This window comes from Urtica dioica, chromosome 8, assembly GCF_054948205.1.
Source record: "Urtica dioica subsp. dioica isolate 48M chromosome 8, U.dioica_male_clone48M_v1_H2, whole genome shotgun sequence".
Lineage (NCBI taxonomy): Eukaryota > Viridiplantae > Streptophyta > Magnoliopsida > Rosales > Urticaceae > Urtica > Urtica dioica.
This window is the reverse complement of record NC_142763.1, coordinates 29298932-29315051: the sequence shown is the minus strand read 5'-3', so window position 1 is coordinate 29315051 and position 16120 is coordinate 29298932. Positions and strand designations below refer to the sequence as shown.

General features: G+C 31.8%; 2 protein-coding genes across 3 annotated transcripts; one reads left to right on the top strand and one right to left on the bottom strand.

Moving 5' to 3' along the window:
• Window positions 1-318: 318 nt before the first annotated feature.
• Window positions 319-3452, top strand: LOC149389002 (uncharacterized protein At5g01610-like). 2 transcript variants are annotated; one of them, XM_089624541.1, is made up of 2 exons: window positions 319-977; window positions 2832-3452. In XM_089624541.1, exon 1 carries the CDS (start codon window positions 481-483, stop codon window positions 955-957), a length of 477 nt encoding a protein of 158 aa, XP_089480667.1. In that variant the 5' UTR covers window positions 319-480; the 3' UTR covers window positions 958-977; window positions 2832-3452. The 2 variants fall into 2 exon arrangements, with proteins under 2 accessions (XP_089480667.1, XP_089480668.1); XM_089624542.1 differs by lacking the exon at window positions 2832-3452 and adding an exon at window positions 2144-2624.
• Window positions 3453-7556: 4104 nt separating this feature from the next.
• Window positions 7557-11682, bottom strand: LOC149389001 (protein serine/threonine kinase). Its single transcript, XM_089624226.1, has 13 exons — window positions 11410-11682; window positions 11258-11304; window positions 11089-11159; window positions 10901-11014; window positions 10625-10800; window positions 10443-10531; window positions 10167-10284; window positions 9892-9965; window positions 9701-9748; window positions 9424-9592; window positions 8722-8847; window positions 8372-8473; window positions 7557-7986 (listed from the first exon to the last, which is right to left on the bottom strand). Exons 1-13 carry the CDS (start codon window positions 11491-11493, stop codon window positions 7804-7806), a joined length of 1401 nt encoding a protein of 466 aa, XP_089480352.1. The 5' UTR covers window positions 11494-11682; the 3' UTR covers window positions 7557-7803.
• Window positions 11683-16120: the final 4438 nt, after the last annotated feature.

Below are 16120 nucleotides of genomic sequence, written 5' to 3'. Positions count from 1 at the left end.
TCGTTTTAACTTCTTGTCTTTTTTTGTGTTCTCCACGATACAGTGACTATTGTTTGTTTTTTCGTTTTTAAATAAATTACATATATGACGCTAATGAATAATGATAATTGATATTTACATATAAATATTATAATCAATGTCAATAAAAAGTCAATACAAAAAGAAGATTTGTGATATTGTTATCTATTTTGATATATTTTAGTTAAATAATTTATATCAACTCGATATTTTTTAAAATTAAAAATTAAAATGATACACACGTGTCATTTTCCCAAAATAAAAACCATTTCCAAAGTTAAATACAAAGGTAATAAATAATCAGCATTAAAATACTACTCATCCTCAACCACCGCGTGGAAATGGAAAAACAAACACAGGTATCCAAATCATATCACTAACCCAAACACTACTCTTTATATTCTCACACCTCTCTCTCTCTCTCTCTCTCTCTCTCTCTCTCTAAGAAACAGACTAACCACCATGTCTCCGAAACTGTTTCTCTCCTCGGCGATCCTCGTCTTCATAGCGACCGCCGTATCGGCGACAGAGTCTTCCTCCGACGGCGTGTCGGCGTACGAGGCGATACAAGAGTACGGATTTCCGTCGGGGATTCTTCCGGTGGGATTGACCGAGTACAAGCTAGACCGCGAGACCGGAAAGTTCGAGGGCCACTGGGACGGCACGTGCGAGTTCTCGCTGGAAGGCTCGTACTCGCTCCGCTACAGGTCGACGGTGACCGGAGTGGTGTCGGAGAGGAAGCTGAAGAACCTGAAGGGCGTGAGCGTCAAAGTCCTATTTTTCTGGCTCGACATCGTCGAGGTCACCCGCGACGGCGACGATCTCAGCTTCTCCGTCGGAATCGCGTCGGCGACTTTCCCGGCCGAGAATTTCGCCGAGAGCCCTCGCTGCGGGTGCGGATTCAACTGCCCGGATTCGCCGAAGGTTATGAGCTCTTGAATTGAACGCCTTCAAATCGGGTACGGCTTTGACTATTTGACTGATTTTGCTTATTATTATTATTAGTATTTGCGGATTGGAGAATAGTCTCGAAACTCAGAATGATGTAGTAGTGATGGAGGTGGCTAGTGAAGCAAAATGATGTGACAATAAAACAAAAATAATGACACTCTTTTTTATTTTCATTTTTTTTTATTAATTATAATAGTCTATACTAGCTAGCTGGTTGTTTGGTTGCTGGATTCCTTTATTATTAGTGCAGAAACTAAAGATATTTTCTTTAGCGAGAAAACGACATTGCATAATGGACCTTGGACTTTTTGGAAGAACTAGAGAAACATAAAACTCTTGCAATAACTAATAACAAAAGAAATAACTAGATGGGAGAACTTTTTGAACACTAATAATTTAAGACTGGAAACTTAGAGAAGAAGAGATAAAAAAAATGTAGAGAGTGAATTATAATATCGAGGGATGGATTTTTACTCGTCCATACCATGTATTTATAGGTGAATTTTGGACATCAAAGTCAAATTATATTAATTGGTTTAACTCAATAATGTATCAAAACACACTTATTCATAACACTCTCCCTTAAGTCGCTCGTGATATTCACGTGTTCATGCTGCCTCGTTAAAAATCATTGTAAAGGAAGAAGGAAATACATCCCCCTGCAGCCATTGGTGCGAACATATTTTCTGAAAGTTAAAATGGAGAACGCATTTGTGATTTCAGAAAAATGGAGAACGCAGTTGTGAAGAGATTAGATGAGTTCTCACAAGAGTGAATCTATTGGATGTTGATAACATTGCTCTTTGTCAGCTCATGTGTGAATGAAAAGAATTTCGGTAGGGTGTGTTTTGTTATGTCGCTCTTCATAAATCATTCTTTCATTTGGGCAACACACGCGGCATTATTCTCATAAAGTGTGATTGGATCATCGATTGTTGGAAGATCACTGGTGGCTCTAAGAGTAATGTTATCAACATCCAGTAGATTCATTCTTGTGAGAACTCATCTGATCTCTTCGCAAAGACGTCCTCCACTTCAACTTTCAAAAAACATCTTCATGATATTGAAATGCGTAAATTGCATGATTTATAAAGAAACGCACCAATGCCAGCATGAGGGGGAGCTTTGCGTGGTTGTACTCATTTTTCCATTATTGCGGTTTTTATCTCATTAGGTTTTTAACGAGGCGGCATGAACATGTGAATATCACGAGCAACTCAAGGGAGAGTGTTATGAATAAGTGTAGTTTGCTCTATTATTGAGTTATACCAATTAATGTAATTTGACTTTGGTACCCAAAATTCACCTATAAATACATGGTATGGATGAAGTAAAAATCAATCCCCTAATATTCCGATTCACTCTCTACATCTCTCTATGATGTCCTCTCTAAATTTTTTGTCTTGAATTATTAGTTTTCTAAGAGTTCTTGCTTTTAGTTGTTTTTTTTTAGCTTTCATAACAATCTGCAATTAATAGCATTTTTTATAAAGTGGCAGATCCTTCTTTGTATGAAAAATTGACATTAATTAAACATAAGATTAGATGTAGTTCACATTACTTTATTATAAGGTGGCACAGCCTTCATGTATATAGTATTATGATATAATACACTAATGAAGTTGTAATATTGCAAATCACATCATATTACCATAAGGTGATAGAGCCTCATGTGTATAGTAATCTGGTGTTATATATACAATAACAAATAATGATTGTAAAAGTTTTAGTGTTTAGAGTACGATATCTCCAAGTTAATCTTACTGATAAGAGTGATAATGCTGATGGGAGTTATATCTCCGAGTAGATTTTCTAATGAGAAGATATACTGAAGCAATTCACTAAATACACATCATATGCAGTTTTTGCTAGGCTCCGTTTTGGATTCATTGGTCTGCTTGTTGCTCGGATTTTGTTTGCTAGTTTGCAGTGACAATATTTTCTTCAGTCAATTAGAGTTCAATGGAAAGAATTACTCGTATTGGATTTATGTAATAACGAATATTCTAAAAGGAAAGCGAAACGAATCGTACTTATGTTATTGGAACAAAATCGCTATTGTATGTGAGACTTGCACGACGTTGTAGATTCGAAGATCATCACATGGATAAACAACCTAGTCATTAATTCAGTTCACAAAGTAGGAGAGTCTAGTTTTGCTCGACAACGGACACTCATATGGATAACAAGGGTTGAGTTTACGCATGTTGCTATAAAGGAGAAATAGCATAAAAACAATATGTACATATATCACCATGATTGACATCTAGGACGACTTTATTTTTCTAAAATGTGTATACAATTCAAAATAATCGCGAATCGATTTCATAAGCTTATTACTACGAATAGGGGAAATTAATTAGAATTTTTCGAAGACGGCCTTCATCAGCAAGTCCTTGGCGCATTGAAATTGACAGCTCATTGAGCGAAATGAAGCCGTCGCCGTCCTTGTCGATCTCAGCCAGTTTCAATTTTTAGATTTGTCTTATCATTTGGTTTGTCTCAATATTTTCCAAATATGGTTTTATATTATATTTTATTTTATTTATTAAATTATGATTATTGTTGTAAATATTTATTTTTCTATTTCTATATTCAATTTTTTATGATTCTATTTTTATTGCAAGTATAGCAGAATACCCTTCATTTAGAAAACACGAGTTAATTTACCCGCGCGTTGCCGCGGGACAATATTTTCAAGAGTAATTACATGATATTTATATATTTAGGATATGATAAAAATAAAAAATAAAACTACATAAAGAAAGTATCTTATATGTAAATATTCCACACATATGTGCATACAATTTAAGCACTGATGATATATATGTTACTCATGTTGAGAACTAATTCTATGCCCACCAAATATTAGACAGTTATACAGTGTTGATATAGTGACTTTGTTAAATCAACAAAAGAATAAAAAAAAAAACCAATCCTCAAATAACGAAGCCAGCCAAAATGAATGAATATAATTTTGGGCTATTAAATAAGGATTGGAAAGACGTACGTGATTTGTTGAACAAATTAGCACTATAAGATCGACGATCAAACTAAAGCTCAATATCTTGAAGAAAAAAAATAACAACACAAATAAGCATTCATGATATAACTTTAACTCATATTGAGAAGTAATCACATGATCAACAAATATTACCCAGTTCAAATTAGCGAGTACGTTAAATCAACAGAAAAATCAAATTTCATGTGTAGTTGTAAACGTCAATAAGGTATACGTGTACATACATGTACTTGATACTTCTCCTTCTCATATATGCGAGCACATTTTTTTTTTTGTAATTTCATAACAGTATTATATTCATATGTGTAGTATACCTTAAAACCTGATTAAAAAACATGTTGCAAATATAATTTTTTTTATTTTCATAACATTGATATATATTTACTGATAAAATGACTTATGTTTTATTAAGAAGGAAAATATATACAAATATATTGATAATTCACAGGTATCAGTGGATCTCTTTAGTTAACATGAAACCACCTTCACCACCACGTATATAGTTTGCTAAAAGATGCGCAAAGTGAAATGCTAATAGATAGTTCATTATAATTAACATGGATATAGATCAAACTAATTTTGGTCTTTATATTATAAACTCGGCGTAGAAATTTACCGACTAACGATCACCCAATATATCTCATATTTAGAGACATATATATATATATATATATATATATATATATATATACTAAATCGTGAAAAAAAAAAATAATAATAATATAAACCTCACATTTTGGATAAAAAAAAAACTCATAAAATATAGCATATTAACCTATGCTCTGAAACAAATTAAAGGGTCATTTAATTTTTTTTTCTAAGTTGTAATTCATTAAGTTTTTAATGGAAAAAAAACGGAAATATAGATATACTAATTTGATGATCGGAGCGAAGTTGAAATGATTACTGAAGAAACCTTTTTTTTTATCAGCCGAAGAAAATTCAATATAAGAAGTTTTGTCTTTGTTCAGTAGTTTTTTTTTTTTTTTGACAAAGTTTGATGGTGAGAAGATTTTTAGTTTTGGTCAAAGCGGTTTTTTTTTTTTTTTTTTTTTGGTGCCTATGGTTGTATAAAAGTAAAGCATAAAAATTGAACGATGATTCATTTTAGAGAAAAACTAGATCATAAGGATTGACTAATTTTTTTTTATCATAGCGGTATAAAAGAAGTGGATTGCAGATAAGCATTCTTTCGAAGTGGCTGAGATGGTTTTTATTTTAGTTTAGACAACAAATCAACTTTTTCACTATTTTATCAATAAACAATGTTATTAGAATGGGCTGGTCACATTCTAAGTAGTAACAAAAAAAGAACACGTCCACAAATAGCGTGTAAAAAATACATATTAAAAAAAACACGTATCAGATAATATTATACACGTGTAACGATTTTAGATTGTTTGATAAGAAATAACGATTTTTGATATTGCCGCGTGTTGATTCAAATTAATAATCGTTTTCTAGAATATTTAAAAATTCATAATAGTTATTTTACTATAAATATATTAGTTTCTTTCTATGATATTGTCACATTATCATTTGTAATCTAATATAATAGGGAAATGATTGTTGGCACAGGCCACGATTACCAAACGATCCACTCAGACAACGCCACGTGTCTCCCAAAAGTGATAAAGAGACACGTGGCGTTGTCTGAGTGGATCGTTTGGTAATCGTGCCCGTGCCAAATAGCATTCCTCAATATAATATATATTTGAATATGTTAGGAAATAGAAAGAACATGTATATGTATGTATTATGTTTATGAAAAGAAAATATAATAAACTTAGAGCATTTACAAAAAAAGTTGATAAATTCTACATTTGTATCTCTTCATTTTTTTTTTATATTATACGGTATGTTTATTTTTTAATAATGATATTCTTATTTATTTATTTATACATGAATAGCAGTATGTGATTTATATTTATTTAGTGAAATTAAAAAATAAGTCTTCGTAAGTTTTTATAATGTAAAAATTATACTATATATAAATTTAAAAAACAATTGTCTCAATTATACTATGTGGATTTCTTATAATATATATGTGTGGTTGCGTTAATTTATTTTGTGTTAAGGTTTTTGGTTCAAATTTATGTTGAGTTTTTGGTCAAATACTTTAATCGGAATCATAAAATAAATAAACTCTAAGCTGTAAATTAATTTTTATATTTAAGTGTATTTTAACATTGACTATAAAATTTGTATTTGTAATTTATTTGTTACACTTTGATTGTAATGTTTGATTTTTATATATAGATCATATGAATATAAATGTAGAGTAGAATCTAACAGTTTAGTGTAATTTGTCTTTGAATATGTGAAATTGAGTTGTTTTAGTTAGTTAGTATATTCATTTTTTTAATTACTATTTATATTTAATGTGGTGTGTGAGAAAGTTGTTATAAGTTTTATTGGCAAAATATAGTAATATATATATATATATATATATATATATATATATAAATAAAATAAATTGTGCGAATTGGACAATGCGGGAAACAGAGAAAGGAAAGAGAGAGAGTTGTTTGGTAGTTAACTCAAAAAGTTTTTGTTTTCTATTTTCTAATTTTTGTAGTTGTACTGAAAAATAATTTTGCAGTTGTTTTCAAAAAGTTGTTTGGTACAGTTTTCATTTTTGTTTTTGAGAAATTGAAAAAACTGAAAAAAAAAAAAAAAAAAAAAAAAAAAAAAAAAAAAGTGTTTGGTACAGTTTTCATTTTTTTTTTTTTTGAAAAAATGAAAAGAGAAGATGAGGAGAAGGAGGAGAGAAGAGAAGAAATTTTTTTTTCAAAAACATCTTTTATTTGTTTTCAGTTTTCTTTACTCTTTTACAAAACAACTTTAAAAATTTTTTAAAAAAATTTCCAGAAAATTAAAATAAACACCATTTTCACTTTTTGTTTCCAATTTTCTTAACTTAAAAAGTGAAAAACTGTTTTTGAAATGGTTACCAAACGCATCAGATTTCAATTTGTAAATATTGGTACACAGCAATACAATTGCATGTCATACCCACGTGGATGATTATATAATTGACACATTCAGGTAAAAAAAAAAAAAAAAAAAAAAATCTGTTTTGTACAGCCTTTTTTTTTCTCTTTTGTTACGACAACACATACACCACCATTTTTATTCAGATTAAAAATTTTTTATCTATTTTATTGATATAATTTGATTGGTTGTTAAAGTTTCTATAAAATGTTTTAGGTGTACCATCTTTTAGGTATATATAAAATGTTGTTTTCAGTTCAAACAAAAATAATAAAAATAAAAAAAAATGATAAATAAAGAAGAGTTGTCCCTTGTTTTAGCCAGGTGGCCCCAAAATATCTGACGGTGCACTTCCCTTGAAGAAAAAAATGAAAATTCTTATAAGGGCTAAAGGGGACGAATGCCCAAGAAAATAAATGGGAAGGGCGGAACTGCAAAATTCCAGGGCATTAGTGCCAAAAAATAACGAAAAGAGGAGTAACTTATGATGTTGTGATTCCTTCTGTTATTGAGAGCAAAAACTTCAGAATACGAATAAAATTAAGAAAACAAAAGTGTGAGCCATGCTGTAGAAACTCAACGCGTACAACGGCTTGATATATGAAGTCTATTACATATTTATATCTTGTAATGTCTTCAGAATCTATATATTACCACAAGCCACAAAGGAAAGCTATTTTGCCACTTATAACGGGATCACTCAAAACTGAACTTCACGCCTCGAGCGTTACTCTTTAGAAAAACCACTACTGTGTCGAAAGAATGTATAAATAATACAAGAGACTGGGCTAGTTTGTTTGTGGTCATTCTTTTTTCTTTTACCAGCTAATCAGCTCTTTCTTCATTTTGGTATTGGAGGATTTTCCACCCTTGTCTTTGTACGAATTTCTTGAACCAAAATTCTTCCGTCCTCTGTGGGCCGACGCCACGGCGGATCTCCTCTGCTTGTTTAAGCTCTTCGATAATCTTGCTTCATTTTCATCCTCACTTTCCTCCTCTTCCTGGACAGAAATATAATATAGCTTCAGATAGACAGTGTGTGATAATCGAAATGACATACAAGCTAAAAGACAAGATCGAATATTCTTGTTTTGGTTCGGATAGTTCTGCAGAAAACTTTTAGAATAACCCAGGAAAAATTCCAACTTTACTTTTATGTCTTATAAAGAAGTATAACACAATACTCGGACAAATAAGTAGATAATTCATTTAATATTCATAAATAATGCTTTCTTTCTTTAGTTGGAAGGATATTTTAGTAAGTAGAAGCTTTATATATGCTTCTATATTGCTGAGGAAGAATCCACTTAGAGCCCTGAGCAAGCAAGAGACAAAATACTCATTGGACAATCGAAATAAGACTAAAAGTTTATGAATGAAATTTACCTCATTCGTAGAATCGGGTTCATTGCTTTGACCGGATTCAGCTTGCCGTTCACTGTCTCCCAGTTTATCTGCCTCCTTTGCACAATCTACAATTTGATCTCCCTGAACATAATCAAACATCGTAGAGAAGTGTGAGATAATTCCATCCAATACATTTTTTCTTTTCTTTGGATGGATACTTTTCATTAATTGAAACCCACTTCTTTTATTGGGCTAAACTGTTTTAATCATACAGTACTTCAGTTATTACTCATTAACTGGAATTAATTATTTGTTAAAATCTCTCTGTCGACCATTAACCAACAAAACAAAAAAAAAAAATTAACGCCCTTGATAATTTACATATGTACCTGATCCTCCAAGTGCAACAAATCAACGCCCTTGATAACTTCTTCATTCGAATCAGAGACAGCCTCGTCTTCTTCTGTTCCTTCGTCACCATCGCTAATATTCTCCTCGTCACCTTCTCCGATGAACTGAAAAAGTTATTCAAATAATGAAGAACACATACCAGGGGAAAAATAAAAAAAAAATAAAAAAAAAAAGAGATAAAAAATGCTCTAGAAATGTCGATCGCAAAATCATAGATCAAACTTCCAATCACCCACAAAAAATAAGTGCAAAAGCAAGACCATCTTAACCAGAGGCAAATAAACTAACACTACTTGACAAACATTTTACAAATAGAAAGCACCATATTCGAATATCCAAAACCAATTTTTGTCAAAATAATATAAAGGTAAAAGATGCAATGATGTATTTCGAGGACTAAATTAATCATTGTAAAGCAAATCAAACAGCCAAATTTGCAATGCATTTCATTTTACCTAACAGCTCGAAATTACTTTATATTCTCTTGAAGAAATAAACATAAACACATCTTAAGTTAGAGAGCAGCGCGAAAAATCAGGAAAACTTTTCTCGTAAAAGAAACACACACAATAACAAGATGCCAAGTAGTATTGAACAGGGACACAACACATATGCTACTCCAGAAAGTTCACCCGTCAACATATATGAGTTGAAAATCAGCATTCATCATAGCACTGTACCTGTTCAATGACTTCCTGCTCTTTTCTAGTAAACCCACTGGCAGAAAGTTCTTTGTCTAGATACCCAGAATCTTTGGCAATTGAAGAAAAGCAAACTTTACTTCCTTCATTTGTATCAACCTCTGTGCCGTCAGTATCATCTTTTTGTTCTTTAAAAGTCAAATGAAACCTGAGGTAAAAGGGATAGTGGAAAAGATAAGAAACCGAGTTCCATTAATCCTTAACCCTGTTTAAGCATTTGACAATTTCAGCTGAGAAAAATTAAAAATATTCAGACCTTTTTTTAAAAAACTTGAACACGCATTCAACATCACGGTCAAAGTACCTGAAAATGGATTTCATAAAACAAATGATTGAGCAACTGATATGTGAAATCAGCATAGTAAGATAATTGCATTCCAAACGCATGAAGAGAGGGAAAAAAACTTAATCTGATTAATACAGACATATTCAAGTAAAAATCCTTACATTTGCGCATTTCGATGTGATACAGAAACCATTTGAGGAAAATCTATCACTGTGATGTTTTCTTCATCGTCAATCTACAAAAAAAAGACCCAAAAAATAGTCTCAAGTTTACCAAGAAGCCCGACAAAGGATCGAAACAGTATCAACATATTAAAGTTTGGATCTCTATCATAAAAGAAAACAAGATTAAGAAATAAAAATCACAAGCCAATATGTAAAGAAGTTATAAGATAATGAAATCATAAAGATACAAACTTGACAAGCTACAGACGTACCAAAAGATTGAATTCGTTAAAATCACAGTGAATGAGACCATGTTCTGCCAATCGAACAATAAGGCCCATGATAACCTCAAAAACCACTTCTGGATTCTGCAATTGCTTTACCTGCACACTTCATCACGTGCAAAAAGCAACAATTTTTATCATTTAGACACATTGATAAAATTTAAAGCTCTTTTCCCTAAACAATCATCATCAATCCTACAAATACAGCTGTAACTCGTAAATTTTTCTGTATCTCAAATAGTTCAATGAAAGAGGAAAACTTACAGAGGATAACCTTGAACAAGTGACATAACTACGCAATGCCTATTACAGTCCACTGCTTTTGGAACAGGGAAATCGTGTTCTTGCAAAGCCTGTTCAGAAAATACATCAAGTGTCAGGTTTCACAAAAACATATAACACGTGGGACGGTTATACGAACTCCAAGAGATACCAGGGCTCATAACCTTCATGAAAGCAAACTCCTTTAGAGCAGCGAGTCTTGACAAGTAGAGCCAGTTGTAACTGTTACGGTGTTTCAGGTAATCACGCTTGGCCTTAACAGCCCTGAAAGACACTCTGCCAAGTCGGTGCAGCTTCAACGCCAACAAAGTACCGTCCTCCGTCACAACTTCAAAGATATCTAAGATAGCAAAAGAAACATCACTCAACAACACTGTTGTGAATAAAACACAACCAATATGTGAAGAGAAAAAAAAAATGTCAAATGTAAAAGTGAGTACCAGATTCTTTTCCGACGCCAATTTGGCGACCAACGCCGACAAAAACCCCACGATTGACCATGGTCTTAATTGCGAGAAAATCGTAGCCCAGGTATGTAAGACGAAACCCATCATCTAGACCAGCACAGAGAAAATTAGATTGTCAAAATATTAAGAAGCCAAAACTATGTGAATCTCATAGTACATACATTTGGAAGAATCGTGGTGCACCAACTTGTGCTTGAGCAAGTTCTTCAACACTTTGTAAGTACCCCCATGCCTAAAAAATCACGCACCACAAAGACCCCAATTAAATTAACCAAAATCACAGTCAGCGTTGGGATTAGGTATAAATGAGAGAGAGATAGAGAGACGTACTTGAGAGAAGCTATGCGATGAATGAGCTCCGAAGGTACTATCTCATGCTGAAACAGAGAGCAAATAAGATACAGGTTAATTGATAGTGAGAAAGTTGAGGAAAGCTTGAAAAGATCAACACGTCGAAAGAAAAGAAAAAAAAAGGAACAGACATTTTTCATTCCCATCTCGACAGCAGTAAGAACCCTAAAATCATCCTTGGACAAGTATCGCAGCACGTTCACGTCCAGCTTCATCGTCGCTTCTTCTGCGCAGATATCGTCTGATAACCGGCTCGGCGACTCGCTGCTGTGGCGTCGGAACAAAGCCGGCGCAGAGAGAGAGGATTCGAAGAGTTTGACGGTGGGTTAGGCCGTCGTGGTTCGGTTAAGGTCGTCGGAGGCGAGAGGTGTGAGAGAGTGAAGGAATTAGGTCTGATTTCTGTTTCTGTTTAGGTTAGAATGGATTGGAAAAATATAACAAAAAACCGGTAACCGGTTCGTTTGTAAAAATAAACCAGACCGCTAAATTTTAGAAAGTAAATTAGGTTCATAAATAGAAGGAAAAATATATATTTATGACGTTTTGGACTTGAAGACCAAATATTCAGAAGAAAATAAAAATTAAAAAGAAACTATATCAATTAGCTAAATATCTACACTCAATTAAAATTTTAATCACACTATTCAAACAATTAAAAAAATAGCCCAACTTAAACCTAAATCTCTATTAAATGATACATGCGTCATATTTTAGTTTTTGCTACTTTCTTCATTTTTTAGATAATTTAACTAAAATTTTAACTTAAAGGGGTTAAATAAGCTATATGTCTACCTTTCCCAAAATTAAATGAGCAGCTTAGGGCAACTTCAATTCATGCACCAAATTTATTATTGAAAGAAATCACACAACTTTTGTGTGTTTATACCACTAATTTTTTTTCCAACAACACCACCAAATTTCACACTAAAAAACTATTCACAATTATCATATTATTAAAACTAGAAAATTTAGTAATAAATAATTATAATGTTTATATTTTTTAATTAAATGATTAAATTTTTTTATTACATGCCAATATTTAACAAAAATCAAAATTGTAAAAAGTTGAAAAATAATAAATTATGAAATAAAAATCACATTACTTAAAAAACATATTACATTTAAATAATTCAAAATAAGAAAAACATACATTTGAAAAATCGATTACATTATACTAATTATCAGAATTAGTATATTCATTCCACAAGTGCTTAGCTAATGCATTTCGAAGTTCAATATGAGCGTATTTTTTTATTTGTCGCTGTCGAACTAAAAATTGTTGATATCAAGCATCGTCATCGTCCACATATCAACTTCTGCATTTAGTACTTCGGCTCGTTCTTCAATGATTGGATTATTATCACGTTCATCTTCTATTATCATATTATGCATAATAATACACGATGTCATGATATTATATAACATTTTCTTAGTCCATAAGAGGGATGGTACGGCCACAATTGCAAATCTTGACTTCAGTACTCCAATGCACGCTCCACATCATTTCTACATGCTTCTTGTTTCATTGTAAATAACTTGTTTTTGGGCCACGTGGATCATGATTAGTTTGAACTTTGAACAAGGGTCGACCATTTTGGGTATATACCAACAGCTATATAATAACTCATATTATATTCTTTTTTATTAATGACATAATTGGTCGATGGAGCAGTACCCTCAGCAATATTAGCAAAAAGATGGAATGCCTCTAGCACCTTAATATCATTGTTAGATCTCAGGAGACCGAAATATGCAGACCATATCCAAAAATAATTGTCAGCTACAACTTCTAGAATAATATTAGGAGATCCACTACGTCCAACATATTGACCACCCCAAAGTGTTGGACAGTTTTTCCAGTTCCAATTCATACAATCTAAACTACCCAACATACTTGAAAATCCTCGACGCTCATTAACGGAAAGTAGCTTTGCAACGTCATTAGCATCAGGTGCTCGAAGATAATGGCCTCCAAAAACCTCGACAATAGCACGATAAAATTGCTTCGAGCATTACAAAGTTACAGACTCGCCATCTTGACATATTCATCGATGGAATATGCTGGTGATTCATTTGCCAACATTCGAAATGCGGCTGTTAGTTTTTGCAAACTAGACAACCCGAGTTTACCGAGTCCATCTCTTCGTTGGACAAAGTAATTTTCATGTCTTTGCACATCATCATGAATACGAAGAAATAAAGCTCTGCTCATTCAAAATCTTCGTCGGAACATCGCCTCAGAGAATCGAGGATTCTCTGCAAAATAGTCGTTGAAGGTATTGAAATAGAATATCATTCAAATGGAATCCATAAAGTTATACCAAGAAGATCTTCAGAAACTTGAATGGCAACCATTTTTTATGTTGTTTCCTAACTAAGGGGATGTGTGAACCAGATTTAAAATAAGAATCTCAGCGGTGCTTCGGAACAAGACATTGTAAGTGTATATTTTGTGGATAATATGTACTCACTTTTTTTTAATTTGTACTTACTAACTTGTTAACATTATTCTCTTTATCAACGTGTAATAGTTAGCTCAACCAAAGATGTTAATGGTAGATGATCCAAAATACAGGAGACGCTTCAAATTCGATCATGTGTGGTCAATCCTTAAGGGAATCTATAAATTTTCTAGTAACAACTCAATTACCGAGTCAGCGGGTCGTAATTTTCCTTCATCGTCATTATTTTTTACCAAGTCACCGGTAATACCTGGTATGAATTCATTTGATCTTAACATGAACGATCAAGAAGTCACTTGCAATTTATCTGGATGACCAATGGATGTTAAAAAAACAGCAAAAAGATATTGAAGAATTTGAAAAAAAAAATGATGGAGAAATATGAGAGTCTTGTCCGAACTATTAATGATACTAATTCTGATATAATTGAAATTCAGAGACAAAAAAAAAGAACTTTGAAAGAAAAAGATTGAGTTAGCTCAAATGAAATTAGAAGAGAATAAAATTCTATTCATGAATTTGGATACTATATCCAATCCAATTATGCGTACATTTCTAAAACCAGTTGAAGAAAAAATTATATTCTTGTAGTGATATTTTTGCTTTGCAATGGCCTAAAATGTTTAAAGAGTTATAGTTTTCCAACTAACATATTTCGGATATAAATCAAATTAGTACATTATTAATCATATTTTTCAAATAAGTTATGTATTTTTTTAAAAAAAATCAGCTAAATATATGAAATGACTAAAAATTCACTATTCTTTGTCCAAAATTTCATAAGCTAGTCCTCAATGACTATCTATAGACATTTAGACCAATTTTGTCGTAATTTTTTTTGTTTAAATATCTAATTTACTTAAATATACATATGCGTTGGAAAGCATATAAGAAACTTTTTCTTAGTTATGCAAAATAAATCATCCAAAAAACTCCGTTTAGGAAATTGAAATCATGTTGAAGATCATTTACTAAGAATCAAAATTCAGTGATTTATAATGTTTCTTTTATTTTATTTTATGAATTGAATATAAACTCGGGATGATATATTTTATAGCCAAAATGTTATTGCATAAAACCTTTGGTTCTAAAATAAATTATCAAAACTTTGAAAAGAAACATTTGAAGACCAATTTCTTACTTCTGATTATTAGTAAATGGTTTCCAATGTGGTATTGAGTCTTAGTTAAATGACCTCAAACATGATTTTGATTTTTTAGATAGAAGATTTTAGATAATTTATTTGTAAAATCCACTACAAATTTTTGTAAACTATATTTATAACTCATATTCATTTCCAAAAGTCAATATTTTAGAGCAACTCCAATACTAAGAGATGCTCGCTCATGACGCATCATAAAAAATAATATATTTAATTATATATTATTTTTATATTACTAATGCAATATTTTTACAAAATACTCTAATGTGAGCATCTCTAAAAGTTACCCACTATAATATTATCTTATTGCATATTATTTATTTTATAGTAACTTTATATTATTTTTGTATAAAAATATTAATATGGATTGGTGTCACATATGAGCACCATTGCCCTAATCATTATGATACTCTAAGTCACTGCTGGCCTTGGGCTAAGGCGGGCTAGGTCCAGGCCTAGGGACCCATATGTGGATGGGCCCCAAAAAATTTACACTTTTTGCATATTTTTAAGAAAATTTACATATTTTACCCTAAAAATTTACACTTTTGACCCATTTTTTAAAAAATTTACATTTTTACCCTGAAAATTTAAATTTTTATTAGTATTATAGGGCCTCAAAATATTGAATCGCTTAAAGCCCCCGGTGAGTTTGGGCCGGCCCTGCTCTAAGTTGCCCAAAATGCAATTGTAACTTAAGGTGTATTCAACCTAAACCCTGCCTAAGCATGAGCAAACTCCATTGGAGTTGCTCAAATAAGATAAAAAAGGAAGTAAAGAAGAGGACTAAAGCCTAAGTGAGCTAGCTAATTAGTTACAAATCACATACTTATTTATAAGTCATGCAAAGAAAACAATGAAAACGGAAATTAATCTCCAATACTTATGGTTGACTATGTCAAACTTGCAGCCAACTATATTTACAACAATATAATAATTCATCATGGGTTCTGTTAGTGGACAACCAACGTGAGACATGCGTGTGTCCCGCCTCTTATTTAACTTATAAAAGAACAACTTCAATGCATAAATTGTCAAATTTGTTACACATCATAAAAGAAAATATTTTTTATTTATCCATATCATCCATTATAGCACTTATGATAAAAATCACTCCAATGTTGATAGCACCAAAAGATTTTATAAGTGGATCACACTCTATTCAAAGTATTGATTGGTTTATTATTTTATTATAAAAAATAGTTGACATCGTGCTAG

Excerpts from the sequence above, each read along its gene's own strand:
- LOC149389002 (XM_089624541.1), top strand. The coding sequence starts at position 481 with ATGTCTCCGAAACTGTTTCTCTCCTCGGCGATCCTCGTCTTCATAGCG.
- LOC149389001 (XM_089624226.1), bottom strand. The coding sequence starts at position 11,493 with ATGAAGCTGGACGTGAACGTGCTGCGATACTTGTCCAAGGATGATTTT. Across the intron at positions 11,305-11,409 it reads TCGAGATGGGAATGAAAAAT|CATGAGATAGTACCTTCGGA; the intron begins GTCTGTTCCTTT and ends TCTCTGTTTCAG. Across the intron at positions 10,801-10,900 it reads TGGCGTCGGAAAAGAATCTG|ATATCTTTGAAGTTGTGACG; the intron begins GTACTCACTTTT and ends TTGCTATCTTAG.